Source organism: Barbus barbus (genome assembly GCF_936440315.1).
Source record: "Barbus barbus genome assembly, chromosome: 4".
Lineage (NCBI taxonomy): Eukaryota > Metazoa > Chordata > Actinopteri > Cypriniformes > Cyprinidae > Barbus > Barbus barbus.
The window spans coordinates 5702580-5718954 of NC_136732.1; the positions used below are offsets into that span (position 1 = coordinate 5702580).

At 40.6% G+C, this 16375-nt stretch overlaps 1 protein-coding gene and 1 long non-coding RNA gene across 2 annotated transcripts in view; one reads left to right on the plus strand and one right to left on the minus strand.

Moving 5' to 3' along the window:
• Positions 1-16375, minus strand: part of LOC306867355 — a 1261287-nt gene that overhangs the window by 898761 nt on the left and 346151 nt on the right. The gene's annotated exons all lie outside the window — the stretch shown is intronic.
• On the plus strand, positions 5064-6028 carry LOC306861237 (cerebellin-1-like; the record flags this gene model as incomplete). The annotated part of the gene is made up of 3 exons (XM_079403394.1): positions 5064-5370; positions 5527-5655; positions 5751-6028. The coding sequence occupies 3 exons, from the start codon at positions 5064-5066 to the stop codon at positions 6026-6028; spliced, it is 714 nt and encodes a 237-aa protein (XP_079259520.1).

A 16375-nucleotide genomic window follows, 5' to 3' on the forward strand; every position in this document is an offset into this window, starting at 1 on the left:
TTGAAGTCTGAGTCAGTTTCTGCAAATCCATTATTTGTTACTTCTAACGAGCGAGTTAAATCTTTTGTGACATTTTGAGTGTATTGCTGTGCAAACTGTTTTATTTGCACCTTCCCATAATCCCACCATTGTTGTAGGGATTTAAAAGAAGACTTTGTCTTTTTGAAAACCTCCCAAAAGGCCTTAAATGATTCAAAGAAAAATGCATAATTTAAAAGATTTATATTAAAATGCCAATATGCACTTCTGGGTTTCACTGAATTCAACAAAAATGTACAACTCACCATATTATGATCAGAAAATGATAATGGTGTGATATAACACTTATTAAACGTTCAAATGGTGCTTAAAATCATAAAACCTATCTAATCTGGCTAAAGATAAACAATTATCACGTGCGTGAGCCCATGTATACTGTCTCTCATTACCATTCAGAGCTCTCCAAACATCACATAGATCATACTTTTCAATGAAATGAAGTAAATGTTTACGTGAAGCCATGTGGGGTTCAACATGATTTCTGTCAATATCAAGCTCAGCACAATTAAAATCACCCCCTAAAAACAAAAATTCCTCAGTACAGCAATTTTGTAACGTTGAACCAAGGGTATCTAAAAACAATAATCTTTCCACGGGTGCAGTTGGAGCATAAATACAAATGAAAACCAAAACAAAAGTTTTGTAAGTAGCTCTAACTTTTAAGTCTACCGTTAATAATTTCATTTACATCGTATGAAATTGGCTTAAAATTCCTACTAAACAAAATGGCAACTCCGCCACTTACAGTAGAACTGTGGCTTAAAACAGGTATAGTTGAAGTCTTCGGTTCTTTTAATTGTGATGATTAAATCAAACACATTTAACAAAAACCCACCAATTCACATCTCAAGAAATTAGAATACTTCACAAGACCAATAAAAAAAAAACGTTTTTAGTGAATTGTTGGCTTTCTGGAAAGTATGTTCATTTACTGTATATGTACTCAATACTTGGTAGGGGCTCCTTTTGCTTTAACCCTATAAAACCGACGGGAGCGCCCACGCTCCGGTTTGCGTGTCTCTGTTTAAAAGCCAATAGAAACCAAAACCAAAATGGTAGCGCAATAATTCTTTTTGCATACAAAATCAGAGACATTACACATTCAAATCAAGCTTACAACATGCTCCTGATGCGTTGTTTTCACCCTCTAACGAGTGCACAAATTGCATAAAATGTGTTTTCAACAAAAACACTAACAAAAACATTGCACGTCTTTGCACACGTTATATAGATCTGAAGTTGCTAGTTACCTTTTCCTACGACTACTATGATGTAATCACATTCTGTGCACTATGACCCCAAGGTTTGTCGCATGTGGTGAGGTCACATTTGACTTTCATTTGCTGTACATACTATTCAATGCGTTCTATTCGTCACTCTCTCTTTATCATTGCAATGTGTTGCTTCATCTTTTCTTTTTCACGCATACAGACCTTTACAAATGCAAAAACAATCACACACTCGTGTGCATAATGTTACGACTGCATGAAAAAATTTAAGACCTTTTTTAAGACCTGCACAAATAAAATTACGGAGTGTCTATTTACACTAAGTGCAAATAGCCCATCTTGTTGGCAAAGGCTATTTACACTAACTCCGCCCACTAACGTGTGATTGCGTTAAATCAACATTAAGAAAAGAAGCTAGTTCAACATCGGTTTCAGTGGCGTAGATGGTAAGGCCTGCTTTTTGACGCGATCGACCCGAGTTCGAGCCCACCTTTTGCCAAACATTTTTTTCTCCCTTTTCAAATCTCATATCGCATCAGAAAGCCATTTATTTTCAATAAAAATGAAGGAAATAATCAAAAAGTTGAAAATAAAGTATCGGGTAGGTGTAGGGAGGGCTTTATTGTCCCAATAAGGTGGCATCCGTTTAATAAATTTGAATTAAAATTATAATTTACACTCAGTACGTTATTATTGCGTACTGTTTTATAATGTACTACAATACTGAGGTGCAGATAATTGCCACTATTTGCAATAAGTAGTATAAATAGCAGAAAATCTTGCTATTTTAACAGTGTAAGTAGAATCTATAGCTATTTGCGCTTAGTGTAAATAGCATCTGTCACAAAAAAAATATGCTATTTGCACTTGGTGTAAATAGCCGCTGCCATAAAATTAATACCATTATGAGCGGGGTAGGGCAATGTCTATAGTATCATATTAAACTGTAAAATGACTGTAAAAAGCATAATTTGCAATTCAGATACAAGTTTTCACCAAAACAAAAAGTTTTATAAAATGATCAACTTTACATTTCAGCCTTTAAACCATTTTTAAGAAAATGGATAAGTCAAAAGTATTAATAATATTGATTTTAAGAATTATCAATAAATTATTATATAAATTAAATAACATGAATTAGGTGTGTGCGAAATTGGCAAAAAATTATATCTTGATATTTTCTGGGATTTTTTTGATAACGATAATTAGACGATATTTTGCTGAGTGTGTTATTCTGTGTGGTCAGTTCACAGCAGTGATAGAAATGAGTCTTTTCCAACAAGTTTTATGGGCATTTTTACCTTTAAGCCATTTATCTTTCTCCATTTTTTGGGCTGTTACCAAGCAAATTAAATCAGTATCAACAAAATGTATCATTGCAATGAATCTGAAGATGTTTACACACAGTTTAATGCGGCTCAGAAGGACATAGAATGCTAACCTGCCGTTACAAATGCATAAATGATATTTTGATATTTGAATATAAAAAGCTGAAAAATTATGTTTGAAATTGTTTAAAAAAATGAAGTGACATTAAAACGGCCAATAGGTGGCAGTAAGTCAGCGAATCATTTAAACGGTTGATTCATTCAGGAACGAAACACTGTCATGTTGCTCCGAGACACAAAACAGTGCTGTGGCTGAGTTTGGAATCGTTTTTGTCGTAGAAATAGAGTAAAAGCAGGAAATATATGGTGTCTATAACGTAAGTCTCTTAATATTAGCGTCTTGTTTATTGAACTGTTGCATAAAATCAATATCACATTTGTAATCATGCTGATTTTTGACATAACTGCAATGTTCTCCAGCCTAACACAGCATTATTGGGTGAAGACAAGACATCATATGAATGTTATATTCATTGTATTATAAATATAATACATATGTAGCAGTTACATATTTGCCCATATGAAGCTTTTCCAGGAAATAAAGTATTAGACATAATATATTAGCTCGTAACACTTTATAGTAACTTTAATTAACAAACATTATATAATGTTTAACTTATCGTAACTTAATATATATTCACATATCTAGAAATATGACAATGTGCCTGTTAAATATTTACTAATGAACTTATTAAACATTACCAACAGATCAATATTTAATGTAAATTGAAATGCTTCCAAATGTCATCAAACTTTCAATTCATATGATCATGCATTTTTCTTTTAATCTCTTTTTATCTTCAAAGATTTTGACAGGTGGTTAATGATTAAAAGCTTCATTAATAAATCATTATCAAACATTATATAATGCTTAACAGATCATTAGTTAATGTTTATAAATGTAATTAAACTTTCAATGCATTTTAAATATCTACAAATGATTTTAAAAGAAATTACACAATGATCACAAGTTTATTTGTTAATGTACTTTTGAATTCTTACAAATGCAATTAAACTTCAATACACATTAGGTAATGCTCATTTTTACATTTACAGCTCATTTTAGCACTTCACAAAATATTCATGTTAATATATTCATTAATTCATAATCACAGTCTGTAAAGGTCATATATTTGGTCTGTTTGTTTGTTATGTAGACTTCCACTATTTGCACATCTTAAGACATAAAACACGTTGTAATTTGGGTGCAAAACATGTTTTTATCGCCTCTACACTTATATTAGTATACGATTGTGTATCATTAATATTCCTTACATCAACAGGAGGGGGAAAAAACAACAAGAAATTTTCAAGAAAAGACTTAATTTATCATTTATCACAATGCAATATATAAAAATGTTCCCATATAGTAATCCAGTTGACCCCTGTACACTGTTGACCCCTTGACTAACCTTAAACCTAACCATAACACCAAACCTGTCCCTAACCTTATACCCGTATCACACCTCGACAGCAGCAAAGGTGTTGTGCTTTCACAAAAGCTTTTAATCATTTGTAGATTTTCAAGATGTGCATGATCATATGAATTAGAAGTTTAATGACATTTGTAAGCATTTTAATTTACATCAAATGTTAATTATTAGACAATGTTTATTAGTAAACATTTACAAGCACATTATTTCGCGTTTCTAGATATGCGAATATTTATTAACTAATGATCCATTAAGCATTACATAATGTTTGTTAATGATTTATTAATGAAAGTTATTATAAAGTGTTACCTATTAGCTAAATACATCCAAAAATATGGTATTCTTCTGCATAATTACACAAAAAATCATACTATTATACTGTAATATTGTACTGTATACAGTGGATATTATACTGTATACAGTGGATTCAGGAAGTAAAGGGGGGGATTATGTAAAGTCACTTTGATTATTAAACCGAAGGCTGTAGGCATGAATTATACAACCGAAAGTGTTGTAGTTTTCACATGAAGACTAAAAATAATGGAAATACCCTTTAATAAAACATGTACAAACCTAAATCTGTGAAACACAGGTGAAAATCTAGGAAAACTAATTATGTCACAAACATGATGGAATGTGCATCTAATATGCTTTGTACAGTTAATAAGTCCAAAGAACAAAGTTCATGGTTTTTTTCGGATCAAAGTTGCCATTAAGAACATAAACAACTGTTATGTGTCTGTATTGTATTTATAATCAATTTGTAAATCATTAAGCTAGCATAAAGGTAATGAAACGATATAGTTTGAGCAACAGTCATAAATCTGCTGTATGCTGCCTGGCTAAATTGCCCATCACATGTGAATTTCTGAAGATATAAGAATGGTATAAAAGTGTCAGATTTGTAACATTCTGTTAAAAACATCCTCATACAGCAGACACATCTCTAACACGCTTTAGCTAAAGCACTAAGAATGAGGTTAACAATAGTAGTTCTTCTGCTTCTGTACAAATGCCTTATATTCGCTCCGAATGTCGCAACAGAACCAGCCGCCTCTGAATTGACTACTAAAGACGACACCTTTCTTCAGAATGAAGTTAAAGCGCCGGCTTGTCCTTTGGAAATATGCACAGACCTACTGCAGGAACTTGGGGCAACAGAGGAGAAATTACAAGCCACAGAGACGCGACTCAATGCTCTGGAAATCAGTCAGCAGGAGCTGATGTCCAGACTTGCTAACAGTGAAGCTCAGATTGAGGAAATCAAAATGGAAAACCAAGGTGAGACTGCTGTTTTTGAAGACCTAATACACTGATAAACAATTGGTGTAGGATTTACTTTGTAACTATGTGAAATTTACAAGCCATTTCTCAATAAAATCTGTTTCCAAGAAATGGTATCACAATGAATTAAAACAAGATATATGATCTCTTCAGACAGACCAAAGGTGGCATTTTCAGCTTCATTAAGATCAAGTGGTTTCTTTGGACCAGTAAACACAGATGTAACACTGGTTTACAAGAATATCTTCATTAATGTTGGTGATGCCTACCACCAGACCACAGGTATGGTTAATCCACGCTGCTGAAAACAATATCAACACACTTGTGTAATTCATGTCCACAGCTGTTAAATGAAGATCTGTCTCATTCTTTAACAGGGATCTTCATAGCACCAGTACGAGGAGTTTACTATTTCAGTTTCTTCTACCATTGTGGAACTGAATATGGAACAAAGTTGGCCTTGTATAGAAATGGAAAGCATGAAGTATTAACACATCATAACCCGAGTAATAATTCTCCAGAGAACGGAGGCAATGGCTTAACGCTGCTGTTGGAGAAAGGAGATCAAGTTTATATTGTACTCCGAAAGGGCACATGGATCTGGGATTCAGAGAATGTCACAGTGTTTAGTGGTTTTCTTATCAATGCCATGTAAATAAAACACGTTTTAACCTTAATTTTACAGGTTAAGGTGAAATATCTGGCTATTTAATCCAGTCTTTGTTTGATGTGAATAAAACATTGCAACATCAAAATAACCAGCCTCAAATTACTTTAACCACAAGCCGAATGACGTTTTCACGAATACAATGAAAGGCCCTATTACTTGCTACAAAAGTATAAACTATCAGCCAGGTGACAGAAGGCATGTGGCATATTGTGTGAAACAGGTTTTTCAGCAATGTTTTGATCATATCGATCATTTAGAGGCTTTATAAATTCATTTGTCGACTATGATACCATAGGTTTATAGAGTTAGGTACTAAAATAGCATCAATTTGGTGACCGACAGATGGCGATATTTCACATGTTTTCATGAATGGTATTATGAATAGTATGAATGGTTTGAGAAATAAGCCTCACTGAAGCATTTTTTTAAAATGTGAATTTACAAAAGCGGCGGTTCACAAAAAATAATGATAATTAAATAGTTAGTGTTTGAAGAATAAATCTTACCATAAATGACTCGTATGTGACCGTGTAAAAATAACAATAGATCAAAATAACTAATGCATGTTAATCAACTAACTCAAGTAAATCTGGATGTTTGGCAAAAGTATGGATGTTCATGGCAAAAGTAAGAATGACTGTCCTCACCGTAGCTCTTGTTCAGCAGATGGGATGGACTGGCATGCCTCTCTACAGTCCTGTGAAAAGGTTTCTGCACCCTTCCTGTTTTTTTTTTTTAGTGTTTGCATATTTGTCACACTTAAAAGATTCAGATTATCAAACAAATTTTAATATTACACAAAGATAATGCAAGAAAATACAAAATGCAGTTTTTAAAATGATGATTTTATTTATTAAGGGAAAAAAGCTGTCCAAACCTAAATTAAATCATGAAAGAACTGAGTTTAATTTCACTAGCCAAACCCAGGCCTGATTACTGCCAGACCTGTTGAATCAAGAAATCACTTAAATAGAACCTGTCTGACAAAGAGAAGCATGCTCTAAAGAGCAGCACATCATGCCGCGATCTAAAGAAATTCAAGAGCAGATGAGAATCAAAATAGTTGACATGTATCAGTCTGGAAAGGGTTATAAAGCCATTTCTAAGGCTTTGGGACTCCAGCGAACCACGGTCAGAGCCATTATCCACAAATGTAGAAAACTTGTGACAGTGATGAACCTTCCCAGGAGTAGCTGGCCTACCAAAATTACTCCAAGAGCGCAATGACGACTCATCCAGGAGGTCATAAAAGAACCCAGAACATCTAAAGAACTGCAGGCCTCACTTGCCTCAATTAAGGTCAGTGTTCATGATTCAACAATAAGAAAGAGACTGGGCAAAAACAGCATCCATAGGAGAGTTCCAAGGCAAAAGCCATTGCGGACCAAAAAGAACACATCACACATATGCCAAAAAATATCTTGATTATCCCAAGACTTTTGGGCAAATATTCTGTGGACTGATGAGACAAAAGTTGAACTTTTTGGAAGGTGTGTGTCCCGTTGCGTACACAGGATTTCATAAAAAGATCATCATAGCAACAGTTAAACATGGTGGTGTTAGTGTGATGGTCTGGGGCTGCTGTGCAGCTTCAGGACCTGGACGACTTGCCATAATTGATGGAACCATGAATTCTGCACTCTATCAGAAAATCCTGAAGGAGAATGTCCGGCTGTCAGTTTGTGACCTCAAGCTCAAGCGCACTTGGGTTATGCAGCAGGACAATGATCCCAAACACACCAGCAAGTCCACCTCTGAATGAGTCATGAAAAACAAAAAAGAAGGTTTTGGAGTGACCAAGTCAAAGTCCGGACTTAAATCCAATTGAGATGCTGTGGCATGACCTTAAACTGTCGAAAACCCTCCAGTGTAGCTGAATTAAAATAATTCTGCAAAGAAGAGTGGGCCAAAATTTCTCCACAGCGATGTGTAAAACTCATTGCTGCAAAGGGTGGCACAACCAGTTATACGATTTAGGAGGCAATTACTTTTTCACGTAGGGCCAGGCAGGTTTTCCCTTAATAAATCATTATTACAAAATTGTATTTTGTATTTAGTCAGGTTATCTTTGTGCAATAGTAAAATTTGTTTGATGATCTGAAGCATTCAATGTGACAAATATGCAAAAAATTTTAAAAAACAGGAAGGGGGCAAAAGCTATTTCACACCACTGTATACCGTTCCCCAAAGCGACCTCTATAGGATGCAGTGCAAAGTTCCCTCGGAAGGGAATGTCTCCCATGTTACGTATGTAACCATGGTTCCCTGAGAAGAGAACGAGACACTGCGTCCTCTCTTCTCGCCATGCTTCGAACGTAAGCTTCAGGCGCAGAAGCGGAATACGTGTTCTCTTGGCGCCCTTTTGTACTGTGGTCATGCCAGTAAAGACATCATAGGCTGTCACCAGCCAATTTTATTGTCGTGTTTAGATGTACGCTTCAGACACCGGTCACACCGAAGGCACTGCTCAAAGCGACCACTAGCGGACGCAGTGTGAAGTTCTCACTAGGGATGCGCGGTATACCGGTACTGGGAAAGTACCGGTATTTATTATATTTCAAACGGTACGATATCATAATTTTGCTCAATTCGGTATTTCATACGCTGCTGTTGCGAAATGCACCTGTAGGTGGCAGTGCTTCCCAAATTGCTGCGTAACCGGTAAATGTGACAACAGAAGAACGCGATGGATCAAACAGATGAAACTCTATCAACGCACCCGTGACCCAAAATTAATAAATAAAGAGAACAGTAAAAGTGAAATATGGCATTACTTTGGATACAAAACAGATGACAAAGGTGAACGAACTGACCAAACTGCACCTGTATGCAAGCGTTGCTATAGGCCTAAATCATGTTGCCACAGGAACAGTGTGCATTATTATTATTTTATTTATTATATATATATATATATATACTGAGCTATTCGTTTGACCCTTTACTTTGTTTGTGTAATTTTTCTGCTGCAAATCATTAATACTGATGCTAATAAAGAAGCTTGTTTAAAAAAAAAATATATATCCACTCAAATCTGCCAATTACACTTAATAATTTTTTTTTTTTATAAAAATGTTTACTTTGGTTTATATGGCAGTACTTATAACATTTGGTGCATTGCTTTAATGTTGCAGAATGAACAGCAAGCCTAATTTGCGCTTGGAGGCTGGAGGGCTGGTGCTCAGGGCATCTCAAAAGGCAGCCACTGTGGAGAAAGTACACCTTTCACAAGTGGCTAAAGGGGTGCCCTTTGTGCCGAAGGACCCTGAAGCTGTGCTGGAGGAGGCCAAGGTCAGGGTTATCCATGGTGGAGGGGATCCCACTGATGACCTGCTGCTGGCAAGTCAAAGTGCCATCCAGTTTGGTCAGTACAGGGGGAGAACCTTCAAGTGGTTGCTGGAAAATGACCTTGGCTACTCCCTCATGATCCTGTCTGGACAGCAGCGGGAGCGTGAGACTGGCAGACTGGACAGAGGTGCCCTCATGGTCAACAAAGATGCCTTCCTCCAGTACGCCTGCTCATTCAAAAAGGTCACAGAGGCCATCAGAGTGCGCAGGCAGAGAGAGGGCACGTTACCTGGCTGTGAGGGTGACTGTCTCTTGGGCTTTGCACAAGAAGAGCTCCTACAAAGAGCTCTATGAGGCTACGGACAGGAAGAGGAAAGGGTAATATGCTTTTAAGGCTGTTGTGATTTATTTGCTTTGTTTGCTTGTTGATGTGTTGTTTACGCTGTTTTATGTTTTATTTATTTATGTATTCATTTGATTTAATTGTATACATACAATTCTTATGCAGCTATGTGGACTTCATCAGATCGAAAGACACACGTGCAGACATGGATGCCCTAAAAAAATATATCCTGCTGAGGGACCAGCAGAAGAAAAAGGCTGAAAAAAAAAAAAAATCTTCTGCATGCCAACCTGCTGCCCAACACCCTGCACGTCCGGCCTCTCCTCCAGTTACCCAAAGCTCACGTTCTGAGCCAGCAACAGCACATGGTGAGTTTTTAGATCTGTTCCTGATGTAATTCTATGTATGTTCAGTTCAAACGTAATTTTGACTGACATTTACTATTTTGTGCCCTTAGAGCCAACAGATGAAGATCTGCTGGTGTCAGCCATGGAGGTGGAGTTACAGGGTGAGTGTTGTGTTTTATTTTGTGTGCTGAAAAAAAAAAGGTCCACATTTCGCATTGACTTGCACTTAGCTGATCATATGTGACCACAAATACCTTCATATTGTAGTGTTGCATAACCGTATCTGTATTGTCATCGCTCTGCTTGTCTGTAACAGTTGTGTTGTGTTATTCACAGTATTTCCACCTCCTTCACTGCCTTCAGCACCGATCCGCTCAACGCGCTTGGAGCAGAGGGCCGCCCAGAGCCTGGTGTCAGCAACTCCTTACAGTTTTCATTCAGAAGTGTGCCTTTGTGTCTCATCAGTAAATATTTAAACATGTATATTGATATATTCATTTGTGTGTGTGTGTGTGTGTGTGTGTGCGTTTAGGTTGTTCTTCCTGAGGCCTGGAAGCGCTCACTTCCAAAGGAGCAACACGAGTGGATCAGTCGCTCTCTCTTCCGAAACCAGGGTGGAAGGGCAGTGCTGACGGATAACCTGCAGATGTGGTGGTACCCTCCCCAGCCACGTCTGCAATATCATCAGCCTCCAGCATCGCCGGACACGTTCTTCACCTGGCCGCTGTGTTTGTGGATGCCCTACAGGATGTGGTCTTATAAGCTGATCTGCAGCTCACCTAACTGCAGACGGTCCGGTCACCGCCTGACATCTTGTGGGCTCTACAAGACAGTGAGGCGGGTGCTGAGTTTGCACGGCTGGTATTTCCTGGCAACGGAATACCTGGAGTGTCAGCGCTGCCATAAAAAGCTGGCCGCGTGGTCCTACGATATCCTGGACCAGCTGGATCTGGCTCACCGCAGGATGTTTCCAGCAATCCTCACTTACCGGTGAGTAATGAAAAATGTGTTCTTATTATAAGCAAAAATGAATAGGCATGTGCAATTAAGTACAGAAATTTTACATTAAGTAGGCTGTAATGCTAATACTAAAGTTTAAACTGCTAATAATAATTAAAATATTTTTGTAATACTGATAAAAATTAAACACCTAATTTGTAAACAAAACAAAACATTTTTTTTACTTTGCAGTTCTTTCAAAAGACACCTTTTGTCTGACTTCTAATCAGATTCTATTCAGGATGTGTAAACACCCCTCCCCTCCACTCCACTCCACTCCACTCCCCTCCCCTCCCCTCCCCTCCCCTCCACTCCACACCACTCCACTCCCCTCCACCCAACTCAACTCAACTCCACTCCACACCCCTCCCCTCCACTCCACTCCACACCCCGCCCCTCCACTCCACTCCACTCCACTCCACCCAACTCAACTCCACTCCAATCCACTCCACTCCACTCCACTCCACTCCACTCCACACCCCTCCCCTCCACTCCACTCCCCTCCCCTCCACTCCACTCCACTCCCCTCCCCTCCACTCCACTCCACTCCACTCCACTCCCCTCCACTCCACTCCACCCAACTCAACTCAACTCCCCTCCACTCCACTCCACCCAACTCAACTCAACTCCACTCCACTCCACTCCAATCCAATCCAATCCACCCCACCCCATCCCATCCCTCCATTGATCTTTGCTCAACCATTGATGGGTGTTAGACTCAGAACAATAACATTCTGACACCCTGACACACTGTTGGTGACTTGTGTGATGTCTCTTTCATCAAAGATCTGTGTTGTGATATCCCGCACATCAAACACCTTTTTGTACAGTCAAGTGTTTACACCTTTTTTGTTGTTTCTTGGTCCAGGAAACTTCACACCTTTCCCTCTGCTCTGGAGAACAAAAAGTCACACTTCAAATGAACTTTAATAATCTTTGACTTTGTTTATCTGTGGTTTAAACAGGTTCTCTTGTGATATACATGTGGCAAAGTTGATGAGAGAGCGCTCTCTCTCGGCAACAGCATCTCCATGTAGTATCACAAACTGTGTGAGCAACACAGTGAGGACTGGATGGACAAGACACTGCAATACCTCGCTGCGTGTGACCACTTCCAGGGCACCACCACGCGGCCCGTCACACCTCCACCAACCATGCCGCATGTGCCGTCTGCCAAGTGGCTTCTCTATGTCCACGCAGAGGATGTCCGGTCTCGGTATGGCGAGCTCAAAGCCAGGGTCACCTCTGTTTTTGGGTCCATCCTGAAGATGGACTCCACAAAAAAGGTGATTTATTAATCACAGATTATTTTATATACAACTGTACTACACTGTAAAAAGTGATGAGTTGATTTAACTTAAAAAAATTGAGGAAACCTGTTGCCTTAAAATTATCAAGTAAATAATAATTTTAAAAAATACGTTAAGTGAATTGTCAAGTTCACTTAACTTATTTTTTTAAATTATTATTTACTTTAAAAAAATTGAAGGCAATGGGATTCCTCAATTTTTTTAAGTTAAGTTAACTTATCACTTTTTACAGTGTACTTACACATTTGATCCTTTGTAAATATGAGGCATGTTTGGAGCTTATTGAATCATCTGTTTTTCAACAACAGGTGGCCAAAAAACTGGCAGGAGCAGCCGCTGGCACCGCAGCCTGGGTCACCAATGTGGGGAATGAGCACGGGCAGGTCCTCATGTCCGTGCTCACCTCACATGAGGGTCAGGGGCTGCTGCCCATAACCACAGGCCTGGTGGTGGACAGGTACAAGGTGGCTGGAGTGGCACCCCCCCACACTCCTTTATGTGGACAGAGACTGCTGCTCTGCTGTGGGCTCGTCCAGGGCAGCTGCCATGTTCAGCGGCTGGGATGATCTGGTGGTTCGTCTGGATGTGTGGCACTTCATGCGGTGCTTCGCAGCAGGTCTGCACACCGACAGTCACCCACTCTACGGCCTGTTCATGGCAAAGCTGTCTGCCTGCATTTTCGTGTGGGATGAGGGAGATGTGGCCCTTCTGCGGGAGGCAAAAAGGAGGGAGCTGGATCAACAGGGGCACATCACAGGCCTTACAGATGAGTTTATTACCAGCAGGCTCAGCTCCAGACAGCTGGCGCAGCACTGTCGCCGCTGCACGCGAGGCATAGAGGAGACAGAACGGCTGATTGGAGAGATGCTGGAGGCCTTCAAGGATGCCAGGGAAACTTGGTGGACCAGGAGAGGATGGCCGTCATCTGGGACACCCAAAGGCGCCATCTTCCCTGCATCCAGGACCTTCCTGGAGTGCAGCTGTACACCCAGACAGGAAGTATAACAAAGGGAGGGCTCACACTTCCTGTTTACCGCTGCGCTCGAGGGTCCACATCCCTGGAGTCCTTTCACAACCACCTCAACCATTTCATACCCGGTAAGGTTCATTTATGTTGATTAATTTATTAATCATTAATTAATTTGTATTATAGGTGAGTTGGTTATTTAATGTTTACTTTTTTTTTTTTTTTTAAATCAGGAACAAGCGCTAACCTGGAAAATTTCCAGGCTTATCTGCTTGAGGGTTTGGAGCGGTGGAATGAGGACCGTGCTGCTGCCGCCTCCATAAACGAGCCCCCATTGTCGCTGCGCTGCTACAGTGCTTCGCTCCAGCACGGCCTCAATGAGCTCAGCCAGCGTCTTCTTGGCAGCATTCTTGTACAAGACTACTCCAAGCTAAGACAGTACACGGGTATGTGTCTATATTGTTGTTTTGTCAGGCGAGCTCATTGGGGCGGAGTACCTGTGCTCGCAGCAGTCCTAGGAGTTCCGGGAGAACTTTGGTCGGAACCCTGATGCCCCAGACGGAATCCCAGACAACTTGGTGGAGGCAGAAGATGAGGGATTTGGGGATGATGATCGGGACCACACCATCTCTCATCTTTCTCTGATGTCCACCAAGGACGCGATGCGCTTGTCTCGGGATGTTCCGTCATCCTCTCGGTCCTCCCAGGACCTGCTATCTGAGCCCCAAGAAGAGGTATGTTTGCAAGCATCCTTTACCATGGATGCCATCACTTGGTGGACATTTTCATCCATACTAACTGATCTTCTTGCTGCTTGCAGGTGTGCAGAGGACCAGATGGGGCTCCAGGGTTCGATCGATTGGTGGAGCTGGCCAGGTACTCGTCGAGCTCAGAGAGAAGCCTTGTGTCTCAGATAGGGAAGCAGCTGAAATCGTCCGGCTGTGGGATAGGCTGCCAAACAGTGACAAACAGGGGGTTTCCTATCCGCCGAGGCACAAGGACAGGCTTCTGCAAGGCAGGTTCAAGGCCACCCACTCCAAAACCTCAACCTGCCATGGAAAGGAGAGCCTGAAGCGGTTAGTTAAACATTTCTAAAGTAGTTAAACATTATGTAAATTATTTACATTATTATATTTTAATTATTATAAACATTAGTTAAACAGCTGTGATAAGACTGTGAGCCTTTTATGATTTATCATCTGTTCTCTTTTTTTTATTACAGGTGTGTGCTAGGGCAGGGGTCAGGCCCGGCGCAATGGCCCAACATCAGCAGGATTGTAGAGGCAGTATGTCTGGAGCTCTGCTCCATTCATCCAGCGGGGAAGGTGAAGTGGGGTGTTTCCATGAACCGCTGGGCTGCCGTTCTACATGATTACCTGGCCATACGGAGGCTGGTGGGGAGCTGCCCTGCACTGAGGGGAAGGACCAGGATTCAGCTGTTCGAAGTCAATCAGCGTACGCTTTCTGTCTGGTAAGTAGTTTCTTCGAGAGCCAGTTATAAACATAATTTTAGAATGTAGTCATGCAATTCTTAGATTCAGGTCATTCTATTAATTGTGCAATCTCAAATAGGTACAATGACTATAAAAAGAAGCTGGAAGCGGATGTGCTGGCTCTGAGTGTGCCCTTACCTCAGATCAGCATGGTGTCTCACACCCCGCTTCCAGTAGCCAAACAGAAGACGTTTGTGCACGCTGAGCCTGGGACAGGACTTCCACCCTTCCCCTTCATCACAAACCCTGACATGTCAGGTCAGGCCTTAAGACGTGGGCAGCGAACTCCTCACACTGCACCAACACCGCAAGCAGCTGCTCTCTCTGCTCCACCACCAGCCACTCGCTCTGCTCCACCACCAGCACTCGCTATGCTCCACCACCAGCAACTCGCTCTGCTCCACCACCAGCCACACTCTCTGCTCCTCCGACAGCTGCCCTCCCAGCTCCATCAGCAGCTGCTCTCTCTGCTCCTCCACCAGCCACTCTCTCTGCTCCTCCGACAGCTGCCCTCCCAGCTCCAGGTGTTGCTCCTGGAACATCCTTGAGCAGAACAACTCTGTGGAGGAAGAGGAAGGCAGCAGAAGTTTTGGCCCAAAAGCAAGGGCTGCCGTTTCCCAAACTTCAGAGAAAAGAGTACACATGCAGTCAGTGTGGGCAGTGACTAAATGCTAAATACTAAAATACTAAAAACAAAATACTACATGCAAATATTTTAAACAGTCTTTGTCAAAATTTAACATTAATAGGGGAAACTACTTAGAAACAGATTTATTAACTAGTTCACAATAGAGACAAAAATACACAATACTAAATGTAAAAAAAAAAAAAAAAAGCACTTTTTTTTTTTTTTTTTTATTCTGTTGCAGAAAAAAAAAAAATTTAACAGCAGAAACTAAACTACTACTGAACTACTTGCAAACCAGGCACTCGAATAAGATTAAAAAAGACAATAAAAGATTAAGACAAACAAAACAAAATTACAGAGGTAATTATTTAGGGGGGAGCAAGAGCTCGCTGCTCTGCCAGCCAAGGTTCCACAGTCTTGCCCTCATAAGTGCTGCAAAAGGGTTTGCCACCGTACCGTATGAGTGTCCATAATCCTTCGTTTTTGGCTGCTGACACAGAGAGCAAGTTAGAGGTCTGCATTTCTTTGGCCTTTTCTGAGGCAGGCCCTGTGCAATGGCTTCGTCTCTCTTCTGTCTCCTCCAGACGGTTGTCCGAGGCACATTGCTAACATTGTCTGCAGCTGCGACCCTCTTCTGCTCAGAAAGCCATTGAGAAGCAGTTTGTCCAGCTGAGGCGGCACAGAAACTTTTTCCTCTAAAGAAACTGTGTCCAAACTCCAGTCTCTTTGGCTGTCCGCACAATCGGCAGGGATATCCCTTTGGATCTGCTCGCCGTGCAATGGCTTTGTTGTACATTAGGGCCTTTTTGTCCTCTTCGGCCCTCTTCTTTCTTCTCCAGGCTGTGGCCCTTGGCACCCGTTTAAGAGCTGCATCAGCCACAGCTGATGGAGGAGGGAGCACAGCCAGCGACGTGCATGTAGGAGCTGTATGAGGCAAAAAATACATAAATATATATTTTA